The 15056-nt window shown below is 41.4% G+C and overlaps 1 protein-coding gene across 5 annotated transcripts in view; it reads left to right on the top strand.

Moving 5' to 3' along the window:
- LOC138754017 (glycerol-3-phosphate acyltransferase 1, mitochondrial-like) overlaps window positions 1–12636 on the top strand; it is a 63656-nt gene extending 51020 nt beyond the window's left edge. For all 5 annotated transcript variants that reach the window (XM_069917729.1, XM_069917730.1, XM_069917731.1 and 2 more), the window contains 5 exons: window positions 1870–1995; window positions 3023–3143; window positions 6243–6302; window positions 6593–6648; window positions 11404–12636. In XM_069917729.1, coding sequence (XP_069773830.1) covers window positions 1870–1995; window positions 3023–3143; window positions 6243–6302; window positions 6593–6648; window positions 11404–11514 — 474 coding nt within the window. In that variant the 3' untranslated portion in view covers window positions 11515–12636. The remainder of the gene's footprint in view (window positions 1–1869; window positions 1996–3022; window positions 3144–6242; window positions 6303–6592; window positions 6649–11403) is intronic.
- The last annotated feature ends 2420 nt before the right edge of the window (window positions 12637–15056 follow it).

Here is a 15056-nt window from a genome sequence, read left to right as displayed (position 1 = left end):
TTAATTTATTCAAAGCTACTCTCAAAAATTCACCCCTCCATAAAAACTCCCTAACCATTTTATTTAAATCTCAAAAAAAAGTTTTTATCAAGTAAATACGGAATAGATTGAAACAGATATTGTATATGCGGAAAGATATTCATCTTAATTGTATTTATCCTTCCCACTAAATTAATAGGTAAATCTTTCCATTTAATCAAATCAGTTTTGATTTTTTTCATTAATGGAGCATAATTTAATTTATATAAAGATTGATAATGAACATTCAAAATTATACCCAGATATTTAATTCGATCAGTCCACTTCAAATTAATAATATTCTTATAAACTGAATAATCTCCTTCACTTACCGGTAATATTTCACTTTTTTCCCAGTTAACTTTATATCCAGAAAGACATCCATATTGTATTAAACATTCCTTCAAATGCAAAAGTGACTGAGCTGGGTTTATTAAATACACCAATACATCATCGGCAAATCAATTAATTTTATACTCCTCATCTAAAACTTTCATACCTTGTATCTGTATATTTTGTCTTATCAATTGTGCTAAAGGTTCAATCACTAACGCAAACAAAGCTGGTGATAAAGGACAACCTTGACGAGTTGATCGAGTTAACTTAAAAGATTCCGAAATGAAACCATTCTCAATACTCTAGCTACTGGTTTATTTGACTCATAGGGTTTGATACCGCAGGGTCTAACTGGGCTCACCATCAGTTTTGATTGTAAAATCCATGTATTTTTCTCTGTAAAAACACGACGCTGGAGAAACTCAGCAGGTCAAACAGGGTTCTTTATTTAACAAAAATACCTTCTGGATTGGGGCCTTTCATCATGGTATGAGCAAAATTTAGGAACACTTGAACAAAATTGTGGAGGTAAAAGGCAGGGAGAGGACAGAGCCACACAGGCAGGAGGTAATAGATGGATAAGGGAGGGAGGTCATACCAGCATTCGGGGAGGAGGGGGATGGGCTCTGTGAAAAGAGAAGGAAGGGGTAGAGAGCTGGAGGAAAGAAAACAGAGGGATTGGGAAGGATGGGAGAACAGGGAGGAGGCTAGCAGAAACCGGAGAAGTGGGTGTTAATGCTATCCGGTTGGGAGAAGGCCCAGATGGCAACATAGGTGTTGCTCTTCTAATTTGCGGGTGATCTGGGTTCTAAAGTACAAAAAAACCATGGACAGACATCTCAGCGTGGGAGTGGGGTGCAGATCTGAAATGGTTAGCCACTGGGAGATCCCTGTCACTGATGTGAACAGAGCAAAGCCGCTCAGTGAAGTGATCTCCCAGTCTGCATCCAGTCTCTGATGTAGAGAAGGCCACAACAGGAGAACTGGATGCAGTAGATGACTCCTGTAAAGTGCTGCTTCACTTGGAAGGACTGTTTAGGGCCATGCATGGTGGCGAGGGAAGAGGTATGAGCGCAAGTATGGCACTTAACTGCGGCCGCAGGGGAAGATGTCAAGGGTGTGATGAATTGGCATTGTGATTTTACTTAAATCACGGTGTCTGCAGACTTTTACTCCTGTTTCTTTTCTGACTGAACGTATGGCTGGGTTAGCAAACACACTTCCTAATGTGGAATGATGTGTGCAGAGCAGCCCAGTGTAAAATGCTTGTGTGCTGAGTAGCTGAACCTAACTTGGAGGTGGTGAAAATTCTACAATGGCTTCAGCAAGCTGGGGTCAAAGGTAACTGACTCTTGACCATTTAAAGAGGCAGGTGATGAGCATTTGGATACTGATGCGTGGTCAGCTGTAATCGCCATGCACAGAAGCCGAATTAAATTAAATTTCAGGTTTATTGTCAGAACCTCTCACGATATATAACTTGGAGATTCTCTATGCTGTCTCCTCTGTTGGTAGAATGAGAACAAGCCAGCATGTGATACTTGGCAGAAACGGTTTTCCAAGGAACTGACATGGAAAATGGATGAGTTTGGTGATTCTGACAGTGAATATGAAGAAGATGTCATGAAGACTTATTTCAAGGTACATTGTCTCATTTTGGTTAGTGTAAAAACACAACGCTGGGGAAGGCCTGCAGGTCAAACAGTGTACAAAGATAAAGACACATAACCAACGTTTCAGGCTTGAACCCTTCAAGTTATGAGCAACAAAATGATAGGCAGAGGGGCAGAGGAGGAGCACAGTCCCACAGGTAGGTAATGGGTGGATAAGGGAGGGAGGGTATATCGGCCAAAAAGGGGAGGGGATGCTCTGTGAATGGAGAAGGAAGGTTGTAGAGATGGAGGAAGAGAGGCAGAGGGATGGGGAAGTGGGCTAGTTGGAGAGGGCCCAGACTGAATGTTAAGTGTTGCTTCTCCAATTTACTGGTGATTTTGGAGCGACAGTACATGAGGCCATGGACAGACATGTCAGCGTGGGAGTTGGGTACATATTTGAAATGGTTGACTACTGAGGGATCCCTGTCACTGATGTGGACAGAGCATAGGTGTTCAATGAACCAATCTTCCCGTCTCTTCAATGTAGAGAAGGCCACAAAAGTAATGGTGGGTGTAATGGTCAGCACAATGCTATTACAGCCCCAATGACCCAGCTGTCCCTGCGACGGTGTGGGCTTCCTCCGGGTGCTGCGTTTTCCTCCCACGTACCAAAGATATATGAGGTTAGTAGGTTAATTGGTGTGGGCGCATGGGCAGAAGAGCCTTTTTTTTTAAATTAGGATGTATGTTTTCATTTTTCTGGAGAGTCTCAGCCTTGAAATATAGCACAGAATAGGTTACGTCAGGATTATTCTGCACAGTCAGATGTAGGAACTATGGAAGAGAAAGGTAAGATCAGATGTGGGCAGCATCACCAAGTCAAAACTCTTAAATAATCTAAAAAGTTTAATTAACAGAACTATGGGGACGTCTCTGCTTCATGGTCATTGGTGTAATTTTATCTTGTGATCTCATGAACCTTGAGTCCCTTGAGTTGTACAGAAATCGGATGAGTAGTTAAGGGCTACACTGATGCTTCCTGCAGTTTAACTGCTCGCTTTTCTCTTTTTTAGCTGGGGCAGACTTGCAAGAGCCACTCGTTTTTCTTCTTCCTCCTCAGCTTGCTGCAGCCCGTGTTGAAGACCTACGGGACGTTAGCAGGTCTGCTGCACCAACTTGACTTCCCACTAGAAGGTTTGTCAGTGTGATGCTGAACTCTGGTGATCAAGTGGCATCAGATTATGATGGTCAGAGCTTTACATTTTCTTTGTCGTGCACCACGTTGCGTCTTCCAAATGTAATATTGAATTCGACCATATGGCATAGGAGCAAAAATAGGCTATTCAGCCCCGCCATTAAATCATGAGCTGATCCATTTTCCCACTCAACCCCACTGTCTGGCCTTCTTTCCATAACCTAGCTAATCAAGAACCTTACCAATGTCTGCCTTAAGTGCATCCAATGACACTTGGGCTCCACATCCACCTGTGGCAACAAATTCCACAGATTCACCACACCTCTGTTCTAAGCAGACGCCACTTAATCCTGAAGTTGTGCCCTCTTGCCCTAGACTCTCCCACCATGGGAAACAACATTTCAAAATCTACTCTGCCAAAGCCTTTCAATATTCAAAATGTTTCAATGAGATTCTCCTTCTTCCCCCCAAATTCCATTAAGTGTAGACCAAGAAATGTCCCTCCCTCTGCTATCCAGCTATTACCATCTGCCAGTGGGACTGTCTCCTTCCCCCACCACCCCCAACAATTTTGTTTGGGCACCTACCTATATTTTGCTCATATCAAGTCTGACACATTTTAATATCTTTGGTATATAAGGTATACAGTTTTACCTGCTGAGTTTCTCCAGCATTGAGTTTTTACTTTTGTTCCTTGTGCAATAACCCTTTCATTCCTGGCATCATCTTAAAGAACCTCCAACGTGAGCACATCCTTTCTTAAATGAGGAGTCCAAAATTGCTCACAATGCACCAAGTGAGGTCTCACCAGTGCCTTATAAAGCCTCAAAGTCACATCCCTGCTCTTGTAATTCCTCTTGAAATGAATGCCAATGTTGCCACCTTCACCACCAACTCAACATGCAAGTTTATCTCCTTGGACGAGGACTCCCTTTGCATCTGGGTATTTTCAATTTCCTCCCCATTTAGAAAATAGTCTGCCCATTTATTTTTTCTCCCTAAAGTGCATGACTGGACTCTTTCTGACATTGCATTCCATTTGTCTCATCTCTGCCCTTTCTCCCTCTGCAACCTCCTGGTTTTCTCAAAACTACCTGCTCCTCCTCTTACCTTCACATCATCCACAAACTTGGCCTGGAATCTATTCATTTCATAATTTAAATCATTGATGTACAACATAAAAAGAAAAGGTCTTTATTAAAGGGGTATGAATAGGATTTCCATTGAATTCTCTGTTGCCCTAGGAGATGGAAGATATTAAAAATTAGTGGCGAATGAGTAAAATGATCAAAGTGGGTCTATTTGGTCTGTAATATCTAGAATGAAGAGTGGGTCTGATAAGCAGTAGAAAAAAGAAATAATGAAATGTGTTGATAAGTAAAATAAAAATGTTTGCAATTATTAAGCTGTTAACTACATATCAATGAAGAAGGTTGTCTAAGGTTGGAACAGGATCTAGATAAACTGGAAAAGAGGGCCACAGAAGGAATTTACCATATATACATGCATTAGTCAATATGCAGTCATGTAAAATATGATCACCCCCCCATTTTTTTACCCTCAAATCTGGTATTTTTCTAGATATCACATGTAAAAGTCGACCCCTTCTATTTTTTGGGCTTTGCCGCCTGGCCACTGGAGCCCTTGACGCCTCAAATGCAGACCCTCACCTTGGCCCCAGCCTCCCACCCATCCAAGCTTCTGAAGCACCAAACGCGGTCTTACCACCCAGTCCTGCCCACCCGCCCATTCAAAATCCCGACGCCTCGAATGGTGCTGACACTTACCACTGTCGGAAGTAATATGCATGCAATAGTTGATCCCCTAAATTTTACCCTAATAATTGGTCCACAAAATTTGACCATTTCACACAGGTAACTCGGACAAGTAGAAGGTGATGCATTTTGGGAAGTTGAATGGACAGGGCTCAAGGAAGTGTTGTGGTACATGTATGTAGTTTCCTGGAAGTAGCCACACGGGTGATGATGAAAGCAGGTGGCATTCTTGCTTCCATTGACATGACACTGAGTGCAACAGCTAAACATGTTAAAGTTGTACTTGACTGCATTTGAATTTTAGTGTGTGGACTTTTTGGCACCACACTAGAAGAATGATGTTAAAAAGCTAGTGGTTCAGAAAAGATTCACTAGAACGTTGCCTAAATGATGCTGAGTGATTAAGGGAGATTGGTCAGGTGGAGTGGTGGGGTGGGGGGTGGTCAAGCGGAGTGGTCGGGGGAGGGTGGCCAGGTGGAGTGGTCGGGGGGATTGGTCAAGAAGAGTATTCAAAAGTTATCAGCTAATAAAAATATTAATTCAAAACTAGGTGTGGTTGATATGCTCTTTCCTGGTTTATCCTCCAAAAGTTTTACTGTCACCTATAGTCCTGTGTATTCTGGGCTCAGAATAAGAAACTATGGTAGAATTTTCTATTAATAATTAGTTCATTACTGTGCTCTTTGGACATGTAAGGGTGAAGATCTAAGGCTCCTACTGCTGAGTGAATGATCCCACATTCAAGTATGGCTTTTAACTTTGTTGTTTCAGAATTATCCATCTATATCGCCCTTAATTTGGGTCCAGACAAATTTAAGAATTATAATTTACAGAGGAGAAGTCATCCTTTTGGTATTTTATAGTAGTGCACGTATTCAAAGATATGGCTATGTGGTTAGCACAACACTGATACAGAGCCAGTGATCAAGGTTCAACTCCAGCGCTCTCTGTAAGGAGTTTGTATGTTCTCCCTGTGACCGTGTGGGTTTCCTCCAGGCACTTCAATTTCCTCCCACCCTTCAAAACATACATGGTTTGTAAGTCATTTGGGTGTAGTTGGGTGTCACAGGCTTGTGGGCCAAAAAATGCTTTATGTCTAAATTTAAAATATAATTTCATTGAGCTGCTGGAGAAACTCTGTGGAGAAAATTTCACCCTTGCATTCTCAAGAAAGCATCCTGACCCGAAACGTGCCCTGACCATTTCTAACTCTGGATGCTCCCTGACATGTTGAGACCCTCAGCAGCTCATTGCTTGCTCAAGGTTCTAACTTCTGCAGTCTTTGTGTCTTTCAAAATAATTTCTATGTTTATTTTCTTTTAGAGTCCCAGTGTGTGGTGAAGATGTTTACATTTTTGCAGACCCAGGTAGAAGAGCATCCTGGTGAGTCAGTTGATGAAACTGAATGAGTTTATCAAAGGCCATGCCAGAGATGAGAGGGGAAGCCTTGATGACTTGCTCAAGAGGCTATAATTCCAAACGTGACCAGGGTTTCAGGATTTGGAGAGAGTGTTTGGGATTGTTGTTGTTCTTGGCATTCGTATACTATTCTTAGATTTTATAAACTATTAGATCATAAAACTTTTTTTATCAGTAAATTCTAAATTCTTTTAATTCAGTAAATTGAATGCAGAGATGAATCTGGCTTGAGCTGTATGTTTAATGTTTTACAGGAAGTGCCAGACTGTCCCTTGCTCACAGCGTTGTAAGAATGTTCAAGGAGTTGGGGGTGAGTGCTGAGTTTGCAGGTATCACATTATTCAGCAAATCATGTGGAGCCACAAATCCTCTGAGTTAGATTCTCAGGGCTTTAAAACTAACTCATCAAACTTTGGACAGCGAAAGCTGCACTGGGAATTCCTGCTTGTGACCCCTGCTGGAGGTGGAGGACTTTGTTCATTCATTGCAAATGTGATTGGGGATATGCAGTTCTTCATGGATTCAAATGGGCAGTCAATACTTGCCCACCATGCTCCCAAGCTCATTCACAGTTTATGTCCACATCGAACAGTATAGCACAGTACAGGCTCTTCGTCCCACGATGTTATGTTGACCTGTATAAGCCCAATTAACAATCTAAACTTTCCCAACTTCACACCCATAACCCTAGCATAAAATTGCTTTTGAAGAATCTACACAACTGTTAAGACGCTGTAAAGGATTTATCGTAAAGGATAAATATTGTAGAACAAAGTATACTGTTCCCAGATACTGAGAATGCTGTACTGAGTAAAGAAACACAGTTTGGATCAGGATGTTCCATGTTTCATTTAGGTTTCATCCAGATGTCTAAAACATCATGAAAGAACACTTAAAATCCACAAAATGCTGGGTTTGTAAAATCTGTAAAACTATTCAATCTAATCGTTTTACTGAGGATATGTTATGCAGCAGGCACAAGTTAAATATTTACAAACATTTCAGAATAGTTGATTTTGTAAAACAATGTGCCTGTCCAAGAGTCTTTTAAATGTCCCCATGGTACCAGCTTCCACCACTACTCCTGACAATGTGTTCACTACTCACTGTAATAATCTTGGTCCCGACGTCTACCCTAAACTTTTCTCCCCTCACTTTATACAGATATCCTCTGGTAGTTGCAATTTGGGACACCAATTCCATAATGCAGTATCCTCAGGATTTTGGTGCCAAATTGATGGATTCTCACAAATATATGAGATTACTTCTATTGATCCCACAACATTGTATTTCACTTGATTTAGATGTTACACAATGGTATAATATGGGTGAGTGGTAAATGGGGCTCCCTGTCCGTGTAAATCAGTGGTTCTCAACCTTTTTCTTTCCACACACATCCCACTTTAAGTAATTCCTCTGCCATCGGTGCTCTGTGATTAGTAAGGGATGGTTTAAGGTGGGATGTGAGTGGGAAGGGATGGTTGAGAATCACTGCTCTAGACCCAATTGTTATTAAAGTATTTTGCTTGAGAAAAATTGTCATTGACCCATTTCCTTTGGAGTTCTGAAACCATGCACATAATGAGTCAATGAGGTACGATTAAAACAGTGGGTTTCAACCTTTTTCTTCCCACTCACACACCACCTGACTAATCACAGAACACAGATGGCAGAGGGAATACATAATGGTATGTGAGTAGCAAGAAAATGGTTGAGAACCACTGGTGTAAAGAGAGTGCAGAAATGGCCCTGGTGGCTTTAAAGGGGCTGAGAAATAGTCCTGGGGGTTTGAAAAGAGTGAAGAGCCCAGGTAGGTTTCAATTGAATGCAAAAGACTGGGCCAAAGCGAGTGTAAAGGAAAGGAAGAGGGGTGCTGGTGAAATTGATGGGAGTGCAGGAATCTAGTTTTGGGTGAGTGTAAAGGGAATGTAGAAAACCAGAGCTCTGGTGAGTTTAAATGGAGCAGGAGAAACATGGAGGCCATCCGGCCCATCAAGTGTGCTATTGTCATTAATTAGATCATGGCTAATTTGATGATAGGCTCATCTCCACATATCTGCCTTTTCCCCATATCCCTCAATTCCCCTACTATGTAAAAATCTATCCAACCTTGTCTTAAATCTATTTACTGAGGTCGCCTCCACTGCTTCAATGGGCAGCGAATTCTACAGATTCACCACCCTCTGGGAAAAGCAAGTTCTCCTCATCTCTGTCCTAAATCTACTACCTCGAATCCTGAGGCTATGTCCCCTTGTTCTAGTCTCCCCCACCAATGGAAACAACTTGCCTACCTCTGTCTTATCTATGCCTTTCATAATTGTATATGTTTCTATAAGATCCCCTCTCAATCTTCTAAATTCCAGCGAGTACAGTCACAGACAACTCAATATCTCAAACCATCAGCATTTCCCAACAGTTGGATGGAGATTTAATCAAGTCTTACTCCGCCACTATGGCAAGCGTGCAGAAAATCTGTGGCTTGCCCTTGTCGAACATGCCCCATGGCTATTAATTGCACATGAGCACAGTCAAAGAGCATGAACTGCCCCTTGCCCAAGATGGTCCCGCAAAGCTGAGATCAGTAACAGTGACTTGGAATTGACAGTTCATTGTTCTTGGACACACGATGACTAGCCCGTGGGCAGAAATTGTTTGAAATTCACTATCTGAGCATACATTTGTGGTTGCTTTAGTTCTTGGTGAAATTTCTTTACATATTTCAACAGGTTATTGAACCATGATATGTAGTCATGTTGCTTACTGTAAATGTGAATGAACCGGTAAGCCAAATGGTTTCTGAAAATTAAAAATAAAAGCTACAGTTTCTGAAAATCTGAAATAAAAATGGAAAATGTTGGGCAGGCAGCAGCTGTAGAAAATGAGAAATTGTATCAGACATCAGTGAGGCCAAATTTGGAGGATCTTGAACAGGTCCATAACTCTGAGGATTTAGATAGGGTGAATGCAGGCAGACTTTTCCCACTGATGTGAGACAAGAACCCGAGGACATGGGTTAAAGGTGAAAAGTGAGCTGTTTAAAAGGAATGTAAGAGGGGAACTCCTTCACACAGAGAGGAGTGGGAGTGTGGTTTGAGCTGCCAGCTGTAGCGATGAATCCAGGCTCAGTTTATAGGTATGTGGAAGGATGAGAGGAGACTTGATAGAGGTCTACAAGATTATGAGAGGCATAGATAGACAGCCAACACCTGTTTCTCATGGCAGGAATAGCAAACACCAGAGGACATCAGGGGTAAGTTTTTTTTAACACAGAGTTGTAGGTGCCTGGAATGCATTGCTAGGAATGGTAGTGGAGGCTTGAACATTAGGGGCATTTAAGAGGCACATAGGTAAAAGAAAAATAGAGGGTTACGAGGCAGGATGGATTCAGTACTTTTTTAAAGGAATATATGGGTCGGCACCACATCGAGGGCCGAAGGACCTGTAATCTACTGTAGTGTTCTATCTACGTAGATGGGAGGGATAGGGACTGGTTGCCGCACAGACCAGATAGGCCAAAGGGCCTGTTTCTCTGCTGGAGTGTTCAATGGTTCAGGGCCATGAAGCATAATGTAATTTTAAAGAAAGTAAAAACAGTGCTGGAGAAGCTCAGCAGGTGAAACAGTGTACTTTAGAGAGCAAAGATACATCACCCATGTTTGGGCTTGAGTCCTTCATTGAGATATGGAAAAATGTAGGCAGGCTGTTCAAAATGGTGGGGGAGGGACCGGGTGTGATAGTACAGACCTAGTATCTAGAGTGTAATGACTGTGCTTACAGTGATTGGCTGAGAGCTTCGCCACGCCTACTGTCTGTGCCTTAAAGGGTTGTGTCCCTAGCCAGGTCGGATCATTCCAGATGGGTCGGCCACCTGTGAAGAGCTCCTGTCTTTTGCTAATAAAAGCCTTGGTTTGGATCAAGTCTTTGGTTCTTTCGACGATCTCTACAATAACACAGTGAAAGATTTCACCAGGGCATTGCGACCACGGAAAAGCAGTATCAGGGCAACTGGAATCCATCAATGCTGGTTGACTATTGTTGGACACTGACACGAGAGGCATCAGATGCCGAGTACAAACGAAAATCAGCGGCAAAACATTTTTAGGTCAATGTGTCAGCATCATGATGTAATTAAACAGGCTAAATTCAAAAGTAGTTTATTTAATGTTTCTCCAACTTCCTACGTGATGCAGCAAATCTGAAATTATCTTTGTGTTCAGCTTGAAGGTCCCAATTGTTTTTCCAGGGGAAAAAAAGTCCTGTGTTAACAAATGCTCCAATAGCACAAAAGGACTTTTTACATTATTGTTAGTCATGGCCTCTTTTCCCCGCCTCAGATTACTGTGAATATTTTTTTCTTTTTTTTGTCTATTCATTGTCCTTCTAAATTTAGTTGTTATTTTACAATTGCGGTATGTTTATTTTCTTATAGGAAGCCAGAGGTGCTCTGTCGTCAGTAAGCGATTACTTAAGGTGGTATGTGAGTGGGAACATGGCCTAGAACATGGGAAGCTGAGGGATGGGGTGTCTTTTAGAGGTTTATAAAATTATTCAGGGCATTGAGGAGTACAATCCCATGGGTAGGAAGTAATGTGGATAAGGGAGGGAGGGCACACCAGTAAACAAAGGTGGTGGGGGGGAATGGCTCTGAATGGAGAGCTGGAGGGAAAGGGATGAGAGGGAGAACGGGGAGTAGGCTAGCAGAAACTGGAATTAATGACATCCAGTTGGAGAGTGACTAGATGGAAAATTAGGTGTTACTCCTCCAATTTATGGGTAGTCTTGTTTTACAGAAGATGTGGCCATGGACAGACATGTCGGTGTGGGGGTCGGGTGCAGAATTGGAGTGGTCGGTCACTGGGAGATCCCTGTCACTGATGTGGACAGAGCGAGAGTGCTCAGCGAAGTGATCTCCCAATCTGTGGCCAGTCTCTCTGATGTATATTTAGTGATGAAGTGTCAGGCCAGAAACATTAACTGATTCTCTCCTCAGATGCTACCTGACCTGTGGGGTGTTCCCAGTGTAACTTATTTTTTTATAACCTGACTGTTCTCTTTTCTCTTCTAGGTTTTTGAAGTGGAGGCTGGAGTGAGGGGGCCAATTTTGAAACTTGGTGAAAATTTTCAGTCCTCTGAGAATGGCCTGAAGCTCCAGAAATACATTTACCAGTTCTGTTGAGAACACAGCCAGTAGTCTCGTTTTTATTCTAAATTTGTTCTTGGATTAGCCCTTGAAGGGGAGACCTTCAGTTTGTGTTTCATAACGAATCCACACATTCTCATTTGGCATGGAACTGAAAGTCCTCACTTGTCCAATGAATGTATTACGCTGGACAACAAAGATTTTGCTTCCTGAACATTTTTGGATGTATTTTGTGGATGTTGGCTTCTGATCATGAAAATCACCTTAAAATATTCCTACCTTGTACTTTTTTTTAGATATAACCTATTATTGTGATTTCCTGTGCCGTACTTTAACTACCTTTCCAACAAAACAAGCTGTTGTGGTCAGTCTGAAAGAATGTCTGGTCATGCACTTAGTGCAGATGCTATGCGAATGTTGTCTTAGCTCTGGGCATGTTTAGTCAGGATAGATGCAGACAGGCTATAAACACAGATATGCATTACATTGATTATAGATTATATCAGTGGTTTTCAAACTTTTTCTTTCCACTCATCCCACTTTAAGTAATCCCTAGGCCATCGGTGCTCAGTGATTAGTAAGGGATTACTTAAGGTGGGATTTGGGTGGGAAGAAAAAGTTTGAAAACTACTGTTTTAATCCTATCTAATTGACACGTTATGTGCACAGTTTCAGAACTCCAGAGGAAATGGGCCAATGACAATTTTTCTCAAGCAAAATATTTCTTTAACAATTGGGTTTAGAACAATGATTCTCAACCTTCCCTTCCCACCTTAAGCCATCCCTGACTAATCACAGAGCACCGATGGCACAGGGATCTGTGTGGAAAGAAAAAATTTGAAAACCACTGGATTATACACATGTTCTTAAAGGCAATAGCAAAGTGTACTTAGCAATAGCATTTATTGTCTTCCTTGCTGATCTTGGTTGGGAAAGGTTTCACCAAACATTGCAACCATGGAAAAGTGGTATCAGGGCAACTGGAATCCATCAATGCTGGCCAACTATTGTTGGATGCTGACACGAACAGCATCAGATGCTGAGTACAAACAAAAATCAACGTCAAAATATTTTAGGTCAGTTGAACCAATACAATATGTTAGCTTCATGATGTGATTAAACATGCTAAATTCAATAAAAGTTAATATATTTCTCCAACCTCTTACAGCGTGATACTGGAAATCCAAAATAATCTTTTTATTCAGCTTGAAGTTGTCTATCATAATACCCAATTTTTTTGGGGAAGCGAACCTTTTGAAAAAATTTGTTGTCCAATGTTATAGTGGACAGTGCAGTACACAAAAGTGCTGGACAAACTCAGAATCTTGTTTACCTCTTTATGGTAGGTGGATGATGTTGTAAAGACATGGATGGCTTCTCATGAACAGAATCACAGATGCTCATCAGGGCTGTGAGCAAAGCCTTTGGAGGAAACTTGACATTTAGAATGTTTGCAAGTTGATATTTTTTGTGTAATTGGAAGAAAGAAGTTGATTATTTCTTATTTTTGTGTTAGCAAGGTTGATTGCTCTCTGGTACTGGTTGTGTTTGAATAAAGAAAGATGAGTTATAATTAGTAGAACCAAGAGTCAGTGCATGTTTTTTATGATGATAACAAACACCTGGTACTCTTCAACCCATACTTTTAATTTGTAGCAAGGCAACAGGCTCTTCCAGCCCATATGCATGTGCCACCCAAATGTACAAATCAAGGTACAAATCTCCAATGTTTTTGGAAGGTGGGAGGAAACCCACACAGATACAGGACAAACGCATAGCTATTTGTGAAGGTCAGGCCATGCCTCACAAGCCTAATTTGAGTTTTTTGAGGAAGTAAGATCGGCACTCTAAGCACCAGATTGAAACCTCCAATACGATCAAGAAGCTTTCAACGCCTAAGACCCTTTAGGAGCCTTTCTTGGAAATGGGTTTCAATTCCCCATCCTATTCCCTTGCTGACATGTCTGTCTGTGGTCTCATGCACTACCAGGCTGAGACCACTTGCAAATTTGAGGAGCAACAACTCATCTTCCTTTTGGGCTCCCTCCAGCCTGATGTCATTTACATTGACCTCCAATTTCTGTTAAACCCAATCTTCGTCTCCCTGTGGCCTTTCCCTCAGTGTGTGCTCTCTTTCTCTCTCTCTCTCGCTCTCTCTCTCTCTCTTTCTCTCTCTCTCTCTCTCTCCTCTCTCTCTCCCCCTCCCCCTTTCCCTATCTCCTTTCACAGAGCCAAAATTAATTATCTTACCACATCTTTTTGTTGGTCTGGACTCCACGTGCTGCTATTCTTTATTCTGATGCCTTCCTGGTCTTGGCTTAAACCTTGACGAAGGGCTCAGGCCCGAAACATCAGTAATATATCTTTATCTCCTATGGTCGCCACGAGACTGGCTGAGTTCTTCCAACATTTCTGATTATTTTAAGGTAAACTAATGGAATTCTGCACCACTGAACCCAATCGATTGATCTAATCATGAAGGAGTTGGTTCAGTGGTTATGGGAAGAAAGCTGGAAAATGATTGAGTTTGGATGAGTGACCATGATCAATCTGAATGGCAAAGCAGACTCCAAGGTCCAAGTTTCTTCCTTTCTTCGTAAGAATGCTGTTGTTGCAAATTAACAAACCTTATTAGTACTAACAAAAGAACAACAATGGAAAATTCACCAGACAATGGTGAATTCAAAATAATAGTTTTTATTAAACTCTCAAAAACGTAACATTTCTTTCTTATCTCTAAACTTAACTCTTAAATTCCACTATGCACAAATGTATATATGTGTGCGTGTGATTGATTAAATTCCAAACTATTACAGTTTAAGCTTTATTCTGTAAAAGTCAATTTTAAAGTCCAGCTTCAAACATCTTACTGAACTTGAGGATCTTTGTAAATTGCATTTCAGAAGTAATTATCAAGCACTGTTAAACATTATGTCTTCAGAACTCTAAACTTTTGATGAGCTGTCTTTCGGAGACATTTCTTCTTACAAGTTTTTCACGTTCCCCCCATCTTGTTAGGGTTGCGGAACTGTTTCAAACAGGAGTGACTATCTTCTGGGTACAAATGAGGCTGTCTCTCTTTTCTTAAAAAAGCAGTCAGAGTGGTCTTATTTAAAAGCCACTTATGTTGTGTATCTCCCTCTCTTTCCAGAGACTACTGTTTCAATCCTGAGTTTTCATAGGAAGTATGGTTTCTTCCAACCAGTTTCAAAATGTCTCTGTGCCTTCATTTTATGGTCCATTGACATTGTGACGTGACATCACGGTTTTAGTTTCATTTCTGCAAAACCTGCCTTTCAAAACCACTCCATATCCATAACAACGTGACCTCATCTCTGTTCCAAGAGGCTTAAGTGGTTTACGATGCCAGAAAGTCTAGCACATGGCACTCAGATGAGACCAGTTTTGAAACAGCTGCCAACATAATGTTGGTTGGAAACAAATGCTTTTAAGCATTTCTTGAGTTTGAATTAAGAACACTTCAATTCCATAATCGTATCGTTCTTTCAGGATCTGTGACTCCAAAATGACCTCTCGCTCTCTCTCTTGAGTCCAACTGTGTGCATCTCTGTAAATAT

The sequence above is a fragment of the Narcine bancroftii genome, chromosome 2 (genome assembly GCF_036971445.1).
Source record: "Narcine bancroftii isolate sNarBan1 chromosome 2, sNarBan1.hap1, whole genome shotgun sequence".
In the NCBI taxonomy this organism is placed as follows: domain Eukaryota; kingdom Metazoa; phylum Chordata; class Chondrichthyes; order Torpediniformes; family Narcinidae; genus Narcine; species Narcine bancroftii.
Note: the sequence above shows the minus strand (reverse complement) of the source record. Positions and strands in the feature narration are given on the sequence as shown.